This window comes from Coenobita brevimanus, chromosome 58 (assembly GCF_032717465.1).
Source record: "Coenobita brevimanus isolate Jiangsu-jjx chromosome 58, ASM3271746v2, whole genome shotgun sequence".
Lineage (NCBI taxonomy): Eukaryota > Metazoa > Arthropoda > Malacostraca > Decapoda > Coenobitidae > Coenobita > Coenobita brevimanus.
In genome coordinates, this window is record NC_137011.1 from 12,071,859 (window position 1) to 12,087,464 (window position 15,606).

At 43.1% G+C, this 15,606-nt stretch overlaps 1 protein-coding gene across 1 annotated transcript in view; it reads left to right on the top strand.

The window, feature by feature from the left end:
• LOC145402607 (ionotropic receptor 21a-like) overlaps window positions 1-9,197 on the top strand; it is a 107,804-nt gene extending 98,607 nt beyond the window's left edge. Inside the window, exons 9-12 of the mRNA XM_080274600.1 lie at window positions 5,035-5,193; window positions 7,023-7,271; window positions 8,129-8,305; window positions 8,967-9,197. Of these exons, the coding sequence (XP_080130726.1) occupies window positions 5,035-5,193; window positions 7,023-7,271; window positions 8,129-8,305; window positions 8,967-9,197 (816 nt within the window). The remainder of the gene's footprint in view (window positions 1-5,034; window positions 5,194-7,022; window positions 7,272-8,128; window positions 8,306-8,966) is intronic.
• The last annotated feature ends 6,409 nt before the right edge of the window (window positions 9,198-15,606 follow it).

Genomic DNA, 15,606 nt, shown 5'->3' on the forward strand with positions numbered 1-15,606 from the left:
TTACATGACACTTGTCCACATTGAATTCCATTTGCCATGTACTACTCCATTCATGAAGTTTATTTAATTCTTCTTGTAGCTCCCTACAAGAGTCTGTACTAGTAATTCTCCTTTGTATTTTTGCATCATCTGCAAACATATTCAGATAGCTCTCATTTCCAGTGTTACTGTTTATATCATTTATGTACACTAAAAACATGATTGGTGCCAGCACCGAACCCTGTGGTACTCCACTAGTCACTTCTTTCCATGATGAGTAGTTTCCTCTTAGTACTGTCCTCATTTCTCTTTTTATGAGAAAGTCTTGCATCCAACAAAACAGTTTGCCTCGAATTCCTCCTTGATGGTACAGTTTCCATAAAAGTCTTTGGTGTGGTACTGTGTCAAAAGCTTTCTTGAAATCTAAATAGATACTGTCCACCCATCCTTCCCTTTCCTGTATTGTGTTTGTTTCTCTGTCATAGTAGCTCAACAGATTAGTAACACATGATTTTCCTTTTCTGAAACCAAACTGTCTTTCTGTTATCATACTGTGTTCTTCTAGATGATTTACCCAAGCTTTTCTTATAAGTTTTTCTAATACCTTGCTTAAAACACTGGTCAGTGATACTGGTCGGTAGTTGAGAGGATTTTGTCTATTTCCTTTCTTGAATAAGGGGACTATATTTGCTTTTTTCCAAATATCAGGTAGTTTCCCCTGACTCAAGGATTTCTTGAAAATTAAAAATAATGATTTACTTAACTCCTTTGCACATTCTCGTAACACCCAACCTGAAATTTCATCAGGACCACTTGCTTTTCCTCTATCTAATCTATTTAACTCCTCCTGTATTACTTTTTCTGCTATTTGTATATCTGGTAGTATGTGTGGACATGCGTGTTCCACATAGTCCCTCTCAAAACTTTTTTCTTCTGTAAAAACTAATTGGAAATTCTTATTTAGTGCTTCACAAATATCTTTCTCTTGTGTATAAGTGATTCCCTCATCCGTAATGGATTGTATTATATCTTTTACTTTGGTTTTGCTTCTGATATAGCTGTAAAACAGCTTTGATTGATCACTACTTTTATTTATTATATCCTCCTCAAACTGCTTTTGGGCTTCCCTCCTTATTCTTGTATAGTCGTTTCTTGCCTGTTTGTAATTATTATACGCCCTTTCACTATTGTGTCTTCTGTATCTATTCCACAACAAATCTCTTCTTTCTTTTGATTTTTTACATTCTGTATTGAACCATTTCTGTATTTTCTTATCTGCTTCTTTGTGCTGTGGGATGTACTTCTGGACTCCTATTTCATAAAATTCACAAAATTTTTTATATACAGCATTTAAATCTTGTCCTCTAAGCTCATTTTCCCAATCAACTTCTAAGAAATACTTCTTTAGGTCTTGATAATTTCCCTTTTTATAGTTTAGGCTCTTTTTGTAACTGTCATTGCTGTTTACTATGTCATATGCTATCCTGAAGTTATAATTTAGTACTGCATGATCGCTTTTGCCGAGTGGAGGGTGATATATTAAACTGTCAATGTCATTTTCTTGCCTAGTAAATATTAGATCTAGCACTGAAGGTACATCAAGTCCTCTTTTTCTGGTGGTTTCCCTCACATGTTGCGTTAAGAAAAACTCTTGTACGAGATCCAGGAGCTTTTGGTCCCAACAGCTTTCTTGGCTATTTATATCTAGAGTATTCCAATTTATATTTGTATTGAAGTCCCCAGTTAGTATAATTCTTTCCGATTTCTCTTCCATTTTATGTAGCAATGATCTTATACTCTGAATTGTACTCTCTGCCAGGTCCTCATATTCGTCTCTTTCCCATGTGTTTGATCTGGGTGGCATGTACAAATTGGCTACAATTACTTTACCTTCAGATGTGTTGATCTCTACTGCAATCAGTTATACTTGTGATGGTATATCTAGGTTTATTTCCTTGACTTTTAGATTTTTCTTAGTTAATATGATAATTCCTCCTCCTTTTTTCAAATTTCTGTCTCTTCTCCATATATTGTATTCCTCTAAGTTTAGTATGTCATTGGATATCCTTGGTGTTAATTTTGTCTCAGTTAGGCATATTATTTGTGGTTCATTTTCTCTGACATAATCATTCATCTCTAGTAATTTAGATACCATTCCATCCACATTTGAGTACATCACCTTTATCATCTTGTTTATATACTTGTCATGACATGGTTCTGCTACCTTCCTCCTTTTTCTTCCATCCTGTTTGTATACCACTTTCGTACCTGCAATCCTATTACTTTGTAAAAAAAATTCTTCTTCTCCTCTTCTGATCTTCCCTCATTTTTTGTTTTTGCTTCCTCCCTTTTCTCTTTCAGTAATTCCAGTTCCTCTTGTGTTAGGCATCTTTTTATCCATACATTTTTGAACTCCTCTTTTTCCATAAGATTCTTTGCATTTTTTAGTATCTCTTCCACAATGTTTACACTCTGGAAAGTCACCTTTAGAGGTCTTGTCTTGCTTTTCTCGTATTTCCCTAACCTTTTGTGTTCCTCTATGTCTTTACTACAGATTTCCTCTGATACTTCTTTCAGTAAGCTCATTACATTTGCCATCTCCTTTTTGTCTCTAGTGATCTTTTTAATTTCTTCCTCTTCTATACCAGTGATTACTATTGATTTATTTATTTCTACTGAATCTCTGACTAACTTTGGATTGTTTTGGATTATTCTTTTCACTTCCTTTTTAATGCTTTTTTCCTCCACCCTTGTTTCTAAGCCTTTCTTTACTTTCACCATTTCAGCATACGTGGTTTCTACATCATTTTTGTAGCTTTGCACAGCTTCATTCACCTGTGTTATCTTCTCCTCAATATCACTGCTCTGGTCCATAAGACTGCTTGCTTGTCTAATTGTCTCTGTGTCATTTTTTAACTCTTCCATAACACTCTCGTGATTGACTACTGTACTTCCCATTTCACTCACTTTCTTCCTAAGCGTACTCAATTCCACTGTTAGTTCACTGATGGTTGTGTCTTTCTTATTGGCCTCCCTTTCTAGTTTTTCTATCTCTTCCTTTTGCATGTGCATTTGCTTCTTTATTTCATCAATTTCATTTTTGAAAGCCATTTCTAGTTTGTGTACACATTCAACCAGTCTATTGTGAGTCTCCACTTCAACCAGTTCTTGGTAGAAATCATCATTTTGCTTTTTACTTTTATCCCTTTTCTTTTCCAAATTTGTTTTACTGAAGTATGTATCCATTTTGTAATACTAAATGAACAGAGTATGTACACTTTCCCCGTGTTGCTGTAGTATAAACAAACCCAGCTGACTCAACGCATCGTGGTTCTTTGTTCTGTTTGAACCAGTCTTATTTAAACTTATTATTTCTTTTCCTTTTTATAATGAAAAATCATTTAGTCTAACCTGGTACAGAGCTTGACTCATTCAAAGATACTAATTTAGGTATTGCCACTGGCCGTGTTGGTCTGGTATGGAGCGCCGGTGACGGACGTCTACCTCCGATGATTCCCTCGGTGTGTGTGTGTGTGTGTGTGTGTGTGTGTGTGTGTTGTCCACGCACACGCGCACATCCGCACACATCAGGTGCATGTGCACGTAGTGTCCTAGTGCTGGGATTATGAATCAAGAAGTTATTTTAGAATGCATGTCGAGTTTTTTTTTCCTCTATCTACCCGCCTGTGTGACTATGTATATGTATCTACTTAGGGTGTGTATGTATATATATATATGTCTTCCTGTCTATGTATATATGAATATATCATATATGTGCATGGTGCATATGTTTATGTATGCACGCCTGTACACATACCCATATCTTTATACATACGTACCTATCCTGTACACGCAGTATGTCTGTTGCTACATGTGCATGAATATATACATATATGTATAGATATATACGTATATGTATGTGCGCATATGTGCCTCTCTGCGTATGTATGTACATGCGTGTGTATCTATGTACCACTTCACTCATATCAAAACATGTAATGATAATTACTGTGCCAACTTTGTTCCATGTATGTATCATTGTATGCCTATGTTCATTATTGTGCTTGTAATGCTAATTCCTTCTGTACCATCTCTGCCTTGTGATACCGATTTTGTTTTCCTCATGCACCCCTCCCTGCTTGGCCTTCAGGGACTGTTCCCCAGTGTTTATTCGAATGGTAAATAAAGAACCTAAATAAAAATAAATCGTTAGTAGACATTCTTATATTTTAATTACTGAGTGATGGATGGTAGGCGATGGCGACCATCATCCACTCACTTGATGTGTTGCTGCCTACTTCTTCCTTCAACTTTATCATTTTTTTTCAGTGTCTGCCCTCCTCTCTTCCTATTCTCCCATTTCAGATAGCTTTACATTGATTGACAAGCCAAATGGTTTCTTGTAAGCTAGAAAACCATTAACAACGTTGGGTGGTAACCATATAACCAATCCATATGTGTTCCCTACGTGTCAACAAGTGGGTAGGTGGAGTGTTAGTGCCCCTCTCCGCTAAACAGCTAACTCAAAGTCAAACTGTCACCACTAACTGGATTATGGCGTCTGGCTATAGCTAGATAGACGTGTTATTTGCCCAACCACGATGAGCTTGAAAAACATGCATCTCCTGAGGTGTGAGAATTGTACTTGATGGTAATGCATAGCATGAATAATTAAACAAATGTTGATAGAGTTAAAATCACACGCCTGGGTTCGCTGAGTAAATTAATTAGTTTGAATAATCGCGGCACTCCGAAAGAACACACATGCACACAGTGGAATGACCTGAAAGAAACTTGACCGATTTCTCACAGATAGAGGCGAAAATATGACCTCAGTCCGTGACTGCCATGCTACACAGTTTAATTATACGCATCAATAGGGCCCTCGCGCTGACACACGCACACAGACAGGCACACACAGACAGGCACACACAGACAGGCACACACACACAGGTCATTACGAACATGCTTCAGTTCTTTAGAAATACAGCAAAAAAATAATAATAATAATAAAAAATGGATGAGACCACTAAGCCGAAATCATTTCCCTTGTAGGTGTTCCTAGGTTCGTGGTTCCTGTACGCCTTCCTGGTCACCACGTACTACAAGACTTCCCTGACCGCCACTCTGGCCGTACCCTTCATGCCTCCCACCATAGACACACTTGAGCAGCTCATCAGGTCCAATCTGCAGTACGGCATGATTGATGCTAAGGTACGCTCTCTGATCTAGCTCACCCAACCTTATCTGAATCCTTACCCTACTAAACACCTCTAAAATACAGTCTAACTAACCCAGTGTAAGCTAACCAAATATAAGCCTAAACCGAACCTAATCTAACCTAACCCAGCCAAACCTGTCATAAGATAACTCATCCAGCAAAACAGCCTAAGCTAAATTCAACGAGACCTAACCTAACGCAGTTTAACTTCCTAAACCCTAACCTACTGTAACATTAACTATATTGTAATAGTCTACATGAGGTCCACTACAGGACCGAGCCTTCTCCTCGAAGACAGAGCATTAACCGAGGCTAAATTTTCCAATGCTGGGGACGTACTAATAGGGAAGGAGTGTCTGTAGTCTTTGTTGTGTGTATGAAAATGGAAGTGTTGTATTGGCTATGTATGCATCGGAATCTGCGGTTCTCAGCGGTATGAAGTGACAGTGCCAACAATATAAAAAATGTGAAAAGGCATACCATACACTTTTTACTCTAACTTGGCCCAGATTTTAGTCGCTTTGCAGCTTATTTCAATTAGTTTCACGACAGAAAATGGCAATGCTACAGCTCTACATCCTTTCCCCAGAGTTCCATTGTGACTAGCATGACATATTAGCGTTAATCTATTGTTAAAACTCAGCAAGGAAGAAGGAGAGATGACAATTTGGGGCAAAGTTAGAGGGAAACGACTATACCAGAACTCACTCTGAATGTCTGTCATGACATCGGCGTCTACCCCTAAACTAAAGGTACACGCAGATCGTTAGAGGAAATGATACTGTCATGTCACTGTAACTCCTCATCTAACCGGACCAACCTAAAAACTTAGGTTAACCTAACCTAACAGAACCTACCCCATTCACTCGGTCAACGAAAACAACCCAAGCGCAACAAAATCTATCCCCAAACTAACATAACGTAACTTAAAAACCTAATCTAAGCTAGCCAAATCAAGTCCACAGAATCTAACTTAATGTAAGCCAACCACATGCAGTCCACGTAATCTAACCTAGTCTAAGCCTGTAAGATCAAGTTCACTTAATCTAATCTAATCTAAGCCAGTTATATAAGGTTCGCCCTAATCTAACCTAATTTATGTAAGCCACATTGAGTCCACCCTAAGCTAAGCCAGCCAAATCAAGTTCACCCTAATCTAACCTAATGTAAGTCAGCCAGATTAAATCCATCCTTACCTAACCTAATTTAAGTCAACTAGATCAACCCCTTACCTAACCTAATCTAAGCCAGCCAGATCAAGTCCACCCCTACCTAACCTAATCTAACCCAGCCAGATCAAGTCCACCTTAATCTAACATAACCTAACTAACCCTAAGTCCTTTCGTCCAAAGTGATCGTAGTACCAGTTATTCTCACCTGAAATGCCTCTGTACTATAATATGTTCCACAACTTCATTTGATCTAATCTAACCTAACCTAACCTCTCTAACCAAACCAAACCTATCCCAGCCCAACCATACCAACTCAGTCAACAATCCCAACCTAAACTAAACTAAATCCAATTTGACCTAATACCCCCTACCCTAATTTTCCTTATCCTACAAAAATCCAGTAGATCTTTAGCCAATGAGCTTCATAATGAGCTTAAATCAAATCGTCACGTGAAACCTAACATAGCCTGAACTAATGTATGTTATCCTAACTTAACCGAATCCAAACCAGTGTAACCTAAAAAAAAAAAAAAATACTCCCTTTTCCCACACGGATCTGCGTACCAGCTTTTCTCCACCTCCAACGTGCCTCCAACCCAATCTGCTCTAACACATCTTAGTCTAACAAGATCGTTCTCCCTCACCTACAGGGATCTGAGTATCAGCTCTTCTCCACCTCCAACGTGCCCCTGTACCAGCATATGTTCGAGCGCATGTCCTATTACTCTTCTAGCGAAAGTATGAGAATGGTGGCCGAGGGGAAATACGCCTATATCTACTTCAAGAGTAACCTGGACATCATAGTAGCGACTCAGTACAGTAACGCCAATGGGGACTCAAGTCTGCATGTGGCGTCCGAACAGTTTTTTCCTGGTGGCTATGCATGGGCGTTTCCTAAGGTTGGTAATGGAGAGTTGGAAGGAGAAAAGAGATGTTTTGGGCAGAATAAATGTTGTGGGATGAACGGACATGGGGAGAGATGGAGGGGAGGGGAGGTAGAGATGGAGGGGAGGGAAGGTAGAGATGGAGGGATTATGGTAAGGAAGGATGGAAAGAACAAAGAGAAGCTGAGAGACAAGGAAGGTAGAAAATCAAGACAGGGAAGAGTGTAAAGTAGGGAAAGGAGGAAAGCAGGGATGTAAGGTAGGAAAGGTGGGAAGGAGGGACGGAAGGGAGGAGAGAAGCTTGGACTATAGCAACTGGAATTGAGAAAGCAGTTTGCATTTGCAATCCGAAGGGCTTCTTTTTGACTCTTAATGGGCTTTTGATGAAGTTGTTGTTGAAGTGAAAGTAAGTAGAGATGGAATGAAAGGAGGCAAAGAGGGAAGCAGTAGATAGAGGGATGGAGGGAAAATATAGGAGTCAGAGAAAGTGGAAGGGTAGGTAAGGACTCTGGTACGGAGAGAACGAAAAAGAATGAATAAATAAATGAAGCGGAAGGGGGAGTAAAATACATGAAAGGAATGAAGGAGACATATAAAAGGAAGTAAGGAAGAAAGGAAGGAAGGAAAGAAGGAAGGCAGACAGGATAGGTGTAGGGGAGGAGAGAAGAAAGTAAGAAAGGAAGGAGAGAAGAAAGAAAAAAAAATTGATTGAATTTATTAATGGCTGGCATATAAAAGGAAAAAAAAAAAAAAGAGGAGGGAGAATACGAGCAAATGGTAGTTAGGGAAGGAGGGAGGAAGGAAGGGAGGACAAGCACGGAAGGTAGGGAGAGCAAATATGATTATCTTAAGTTTATTTATCTGTCTTTTAGGGTGCTCCATACAGACGAACTTTCGACGCTGTGATGTGGCGTTGTGTCCAGGCGGGCCTTGTAGACAAGTGGCTGAAGGACCTTTATTCCATCTACCAGAAGGAGACGTTAGAGAAAAAATCACCAGCGCAAAGACGGAGGGAGAAAGAGGAAGTCAAGAAGAGGAGTGATGGACTGGTGAGAGAGAGAGAGAGAGAGAGAGAGAGAAACAATGAATAGGAAACTTAAATTAGCATATAGACCCAGTAGCAGACAGGTCTCCTAATGCAAACACAGATCTTATTGTAAAGAAAGGTTCTGCAATAAGCAGGATCCTATAGGACGCATAACGTCATACGCTAAACTTAAACAGGGGACCAAAGCAGCTGGCCTCAGTTCTCCACTTTTCTAAGGGAGTGGATAGCATGCCTCTAAATTCTCATGGCCATTAATGGTGCGCTCGTGGTTATCAGGTACCGTCAATCTGCATCACATTTTATACGGTACAGCCAGCAACGTTGTCGGAAGGTCAGATAAGTTTCATACTCGTTGTATACCGCAGATTTTCCAACAAAACTGTGACTTTGCATCCAACTTCCCGACATAAGTTTTAAACATACGAGTCCAGGTCTTTACCATCTTAAGACCTTTTCCTCGCACTATTGCAAGACAGTGGCAGTGAAATCATAGTATCACTCCTCGAACTCATCACATCCAGACCCTGCCACTGACTTACTGTATATCTTTCAGTCTCTGCTTCTGTCTGTCTGTCTGTTGTCTGTCTGTCTGTCTGTCTCTCTCTCTCTCTCTCTCTCTCTCTCTCTCTCTCTCTGTAACTCCTTATTTTTCTTTCACACAGGTGGTGCTAAGCCTCAACCATCTTCAAGGCCCTTTCTTCATCCTCTTTCTGGGTAGTGGCGGTGGAGTCTTACTGTTATTCCTAGAACTCCTTACATCCAGACTCTGCCTATCCTCTCTAAGGGGATTATATGAAACCTCCACCCTCCTCTCCACATCCACATCCACCTCCAGCTCCATCCCAAAAGGAATGTCATCCCCTGCGAAATTTCAGCAAAGTGATAGATGTTAGCAGTGATTTCGGTAACCAGCCATCTAAGACCCAGTAGATCTGCATCCGTTGTAGGCGAAAAATAAATATTATCAGTTTCACTACGAAGTTGATATTTGTTTTATTCCTGCTACTCTAAGGAAATTTTATGCAGTTTAAAAGAGAAAATTAGCAATGAAAAGATTAATGAAGGTTGTATATACTGTAATTCCTCCAAGCCGAAAAGTCTCTCCTAATCAGTAAAAAATCTACTAGTGACAGCAAAAACAAGAGATAAAAAACATTTGCGGTAGCAACACACCCCAACCATATCCATCACACCAACATCTCCGAAAAAGTGCCTTTGGACACACCTATCATACACCCGCACACAGTCTAGTTGCACATCAAAAGCACCTCATACACACTCAAATCATGCTCATGGCGTACTCAAGACACACACCAATAATTCTCCCCCTCCCCAAACTCAACACCCCTCCCATAGGGCCTTCGCCCATATTCTCGGCGAGTATGGAAACGTCCAACACCTCTTCCTCACCGATTTGTTTTTTGGATAAGACCAGCTCAAATCGTTTTGTACGTTATTTATGAAAAGTATGGTGATATTTCAATGATTTAAATAACACAAAATAAGACGGCAAGATGTAATAAACTTAGGATGAGATGTTGGGGAACTTCCATAACCGAGGAGAATGCCAGCCATAGTCACCATCTTTCAAAAAGAACAGTGATTTAATCAGTGGCTGTGTCACACACCACAAAGCCAGCCAGGAGACAGGGCGTGTGTGCTGGGCAATCCCCAGGCCCTGTCTCCCCTCTTACAAAATTTTAATCAGCCCATACCCCACTGACCGGGCTAATGTATGGCCCGGCCTGCACTATAGGTGCAGGAAATCTGTAAACAACAATAACAACAGTGGCTGTGTAACACGATCATTGACGCACACTGGAATTGGGAGCTCCTGTGGGCGAACCAAAAACCGACAGAATTGAAAGTATGTACTTCAAGAAAGAAAAGTGATTTGGTGATGCATTCAGAAATACAAACTGGATTTAGACGTCCTGTGGGTGCGACTAAAAATGCAAAACGTGTCATCGAAAGGAATTGTTTATAATAGACATAGAATATCAGACATATCGATCTAGGATACTTCAAGACCAACACAGAAGGAAGATTAAATACTTCAGTTAAGGAATACTTATAACTGAAGCTAGAGAATAAACAGGGAAGAAGATAAGGGTCGACACAAGAAGATCAAGTCATTCGTAAAGGATTAACTTATAACTGGTGCAAAAAAAAAAAAAAAAATGTTTAGGAAAGTGATGATAATGAAAATGATGATGATGATGATGATGATACAGTGTCACGCCATGAATTTACTGTAACCCATTCAGTCGGGCAACGTGTCTTATTGATATATTCTTGCTATATCCAGACGATTTTATTCAGTTGTGCGGAAACATCTTGAAGTCAAGGGGTAGATGAAAGCTAAATCTAACCTCATCATTTCATAGTCTCACGAAAGCAAAGTAGAAATGTTTGGATAATGCATGAATAAGAAAATACGTCGTCGGACTGAAGTGGTTAAAAATAGGCAAAATATCGGCACTTCCAGAAACAATCTCTTCAACCGGATGACAGATTTTATTTTGCTCTGGCTGTCTCCAATCTTATTCACCTTAAGGTAGAATTTTTTATTTCAACTTATAGGGGTTAGAGGTACTCTTTAACAATTTCTTCACTGGAAGAATTTTTTCTCAGTCTTAATAAATCGCGTAGAAATATCACCAATAAAAGAGAACACATCCTTGGAAGGATAAACCTCCCACGTATCAGTTTAAATAATTAACTGTAATATCAGCATATGGAAACCAGAAAAAATTTAAGAAGACCGGAATCAGTATAGGAAGGCTGGATTTGTTGTTCTTTAAGATTTTTCCCTACATATTGGGTAGGGAACCGGGCCCTGCTTTAGCCCAGTCAGGGGGTCAATTGTCAGCTGGAAGTGTGTGGCATAGTAAGTAGCGGGGTGTGTACTTTGCACTGTTTCGAGCAAGGGGTTAAGAGGAGTGGAGTGCACCACAGATGCAGCTTCAGCTCTCAAGACGTGTTGTGGCACTGCCATCGATAGTGTACGTGCCAGATCAGGGTTGTGGTAAACTCTGTCACCTCGAAGACGTGCTGGGGTAGGGTACCGGAGAAGATAGTGCAGCAGAGGGAGAGGTGTGGTAGTCTTGCAGTGTTCACAGGTGGAAGTTGGGTCACTTGTGATGTGTGTGTGGCACTTGTAGCTCAGATGGAGGCGATGGACATGGGTTAGTAGTCTATTGGTGACAGGTCCTGTGACTCCAATGGAATTATAGTTTGTCATTGATTTGTACCAGATGGCAGACTGGGACTCCTTGTGCACCCAATCAAGATGGTCATCCTGGGTGAGGGAGAGAGTTTTCGCCCGTATGGTCCGTTTTATTTGCATGAGGCTAACAAGGCTGTTGGTGTCAGTGTCTGGGCGGGTGGTTGCTGACGTCGCCGCAGCGTCTGCTCCCTCGTTTCCAGGGATTCCAACATGGCATGGTACCCAGTGGATTGTGATCCGTCTTCCTGTGGTGGTGATTTTGCTTGCTGCATTAATGATGTCAGTGATGAGCCTTATGTTGTCGTGGCAGGTCGGCTGGCGGAAAGTGTGGATGGCTGAGAGCGAATCAGTGTGGATGTTGATCCGGGCAGCAGAGGAGGCATCATGGGCATCTCTTAGTGCTGCAGCAATCGCAGCCAGTTATGTTTGTAGGGTTGAGGCGCCATCGTTTGCTCTCGCTTCATATGTTTTTGCACCGCAGACGAAGGTGAGTCCTGCCTTGGGAGGGGCAACTGAGTCATCGGTACAGTAAGCAATAGTCAGGGGTACAAAGGGAGGCAATCCGTTCAAGTCCCTCTGCCCTCAGCTGTTGTGGAGGTGTCTGATGTTTGGCGGTGCAGTGTGGAGTGAGGAAGCGGAGTGGTGTGGTGACCAAGGGGGGGGCTCCTGATGGTCGAAGGTCTGGGACGTCTGGACCCTGTTTTATGTAGCTGGATATATTAAAGAGTCTAATTGCTCGAACTGCTGTGTGAGGTCAGCTATCAGTGAGGAAATCAGTGTGTCGGTCAATAGCAGCCCGAATTTGTTGCAGTGGGGGGAGAGGGGATACTCTGCAGGCCATCGTGGCTACCATTCCGACAACTCGTGCCTGAATGCGGTAATGGAGAGATTCTATGGAGCACTCTATGCGGACACTACAGAGGCGAGTCCACCAAGGTGCAGCAGCCATGATGTGCAGAGCCTCATTTTGGATGACTTCCAGCTTGGTTAAGAGTGGTGGCTTGACTGTAAGGAGTGCTGGGGCGCAATTGTTTATCATGGAGCAGATGACCTGGATGTAAAAAAGCCGCAGGACACGATATGTCACTCCATTCCCCTTTCCTCCTAGAGCTCACAGAGTGCTGAGGCACTGTTTAGTTCGTTCTCAGAGGTAGCTGATTCCGTTCGAAAGGAAAGCCTAGAGTCAAACCAGATTCCAAGGTAAAGGTGGGTGGTTACATACTCGATTGGCATCTCCCCAAGATATAAATGCTGTGTGGGGTACGAATGCCAAAAGGGAGAGCCTTGGTTTCCTGACAGTTGACTTTGAGTCCCAGGGTGATACAAGCTTGGTGAAGACAAGAGAGGGCCCACTGGGCCTGGCTGTGGTACAGCCTGCCGGTGACCAGTAGTGTTATATTATCGGCATAGCAGATCATTGTTGCACCAGCACCTAGGCCCGTTTGGAGGAGACATTCTATGAGGATGTTGAACAGAGCTGGGTTAAGTATGCTTCCTTGTGGTGTGCCATTTTATGTGTTTGTGCAAGGGTGATGTATGCCCCTGGAAGCAGACGAGGGCCGACCAATTTCTGAAGAGGTCCCCAAGCCAACAGAGAAGGCAGCCGCCCACACCTTTGGAAGCTAGGGAGGCAAGAATATGAGTAGTTTCAGGGCAAGCAAGTTCAAATGCTTTCTCAAGGTCAAGAAAGACAGCTAGTCCTTTCCCACCTCGTAATTCCGTGAGAAAGATGACCTAGCACTCAGATGTGCCTCTTCCTCTGACACAGGCAAAGAGACGGTTGTGAGGGACCGCCATGTACCACTGAAGGTGGCGGAGGATCACACGTTCCACCGTTTTGCTGAGGCAGCTCAGAAGGGAAATGGGCCAGAAGGTGCCTGGGTCTTTAGGCTTGGGGATAGGATGAATGGCTGCTTCTTTCCATACTGTGGGAAGTCGTCCATCTCTCCAGGAATGGTTGTAAAGCTCAAAGAGGGCAGCACAAGCAATGGGACCAGTTTGTGAAATCACTGAGTAAGTGATCCCATCCAGTCCAGGTGCAGTATCAGAGGTGGTTTTCAGTGTTACCTCTAGTTCATGGATGGTGAGAGGATGGTCAGTAATTGCTAGTCGATCTTTTGATTATTGGATGAGTGCCCCCCACTCTTCATGGAGGGTGGCCTGTCTCTGTCTGGTTGGTTCTGGAAGATGTCTGGGGGATGTGCAGTCTGCAAAGGATGCCGCTAGTCTGTCTGCCTCTCCTTGAGGGTCTGGGTGGAGAATGGGCCTCGAAGGCAGTGGCCTGGACACAGCTCTAAGTCTCCTCCATAAGGTTCCCAGGCTGGTATGGGGACCCAGGGAGCAACACCAATCTAGCCATTTGGATTCCTTTATCTTGTTTTTCTCAATGGTAGCAAGACGGACCACTGCTTGAAGGAACTGTCTGCTTTCGGGGGTTGGGTTGGCTCGATACAGTTTCTTGGCTTGGTTCAGGCGGTGATTGAGCTCTTTAACTCTGGTGCAGTAAAACCAGTGGTCTTTGTGGTAGTGAGGTACGGTGGAGGTTTTGGGTATGGCAGCTTCTGCTGCAGTCAGGAAGGCTGTGATGATCTCTGTTCATGCTCATCAAGGTTGTGTGAGGCTTGCAGGACAGATAGCGACTGTTCAAGGGAGGATTGGAATAGCTCCCAATTTGCTCTCTTTGTATTTCACCGTGGGGTCAGTCCTGGAGGTTTGGAGGCAGAGCAAGGTTAAATGAAATGAGGATGGCATGGTGATCAGATGTGAGGGTGGGGTGTCCACTGAGCAGAGGAGGCAATATTTGCAGAGGAGAATGTGAGGTCAGGCCTGCCACCTCGCAAATGGATGGGTGAGGCGAAGTCGTTTAATAAAGTGACACTGTCTGTCCTGGTCAATAGTTCAGCAATGTGTCGACCCGCTTGGTTGGTGGTGGCAGGGGATCCGAGGCATGGATGGTGGGCATGGAAGTCATCTCCAATGATAATGGGCTCAGCATCTGCCAATGTGAAGAGCTCAACAAGGTCAGCCTCAACAGAGGGTTTGGAGTAGATGTTGAATAACTTGAGCTCCCTGTCTGCGAGAGAGGTGGTAACCCCTTGCACCTCCACCCCTTCTCCACAGAATAGGGGAGGTAGTAAGGCAGAGGCGAAGACATAATTTCTGACCAGGATGGTCCATCCCCTTGTTCCAGTGCTGTCAGATGGCAGGAGGAAGGAGTTAAAACCCCACAGGCTGAGGGGACGGTGCTCCGGGATGAGGGTTTCCTGGAGAAGAAGGACGTCCACCCTGTCCTGGTGCACCACCTCTTCTAATAAAGCTCTCTTGTTTGTGGTGCCACATATATTCTACTGGATGATATTTAGGCTGTGATAGGGCACATTTCCTTGTCTGGGTTGGTGGGAAGGTCGACACTGTTTGATCGAATGTTGGGTTGGTGAATTGGTCCTTGTTGGAGAGCCCTAGATCCTCCAGTGTTGGAGACTCTGCAGTCATAAGTGGTGACCGCGAGTGGGGTCGGTGGCATGTTCCCGAGCTTGCTGAGTTTGATTATCACCTGCATGAGTGTGGTTTCTGGGGTAGGAGGGTGTGGGTGGAGGGGTTGTGTGGTATGTGGCCCGGACTTTGTGTGGTGGTTATTGGTGACGGAGGGTTGGGATGAGGAGCTGTTTGATCGAGTTGATTGTCCAGGGGACAAAACAGTGCAGGTTTTCAGAGGTAGGCATTCTGGAGCAACTCGTCCATGAATCTGTCCGCTACTGGGAGTAATGACTCTTGATTCACTGGTTGATTGACTTCAGCTCCTCTGTGAGTGATGATGGTTCACCTGAGTTCCCAAGCAAAGTGGCGAAGAGCATCCGGACGTACAGTTATCTGTCCTGGGCATGGGTCTTGGGCTGTCTGAGTAACTGTTGTCATAGTTGGTTTTACTGAGGAGGTATTCATTGGTTGAAGAGTCGGAGGGAGGAAGGGGAGGGGCTGGGGGGTTTTGCTGGGAACTGCCTCTGGGACAGGTGGAGGGGGAAGCTGAGTAGGGATGGGGGTGAAGAAGGTTTGCTGGTCCCTGGGAGAGGGGG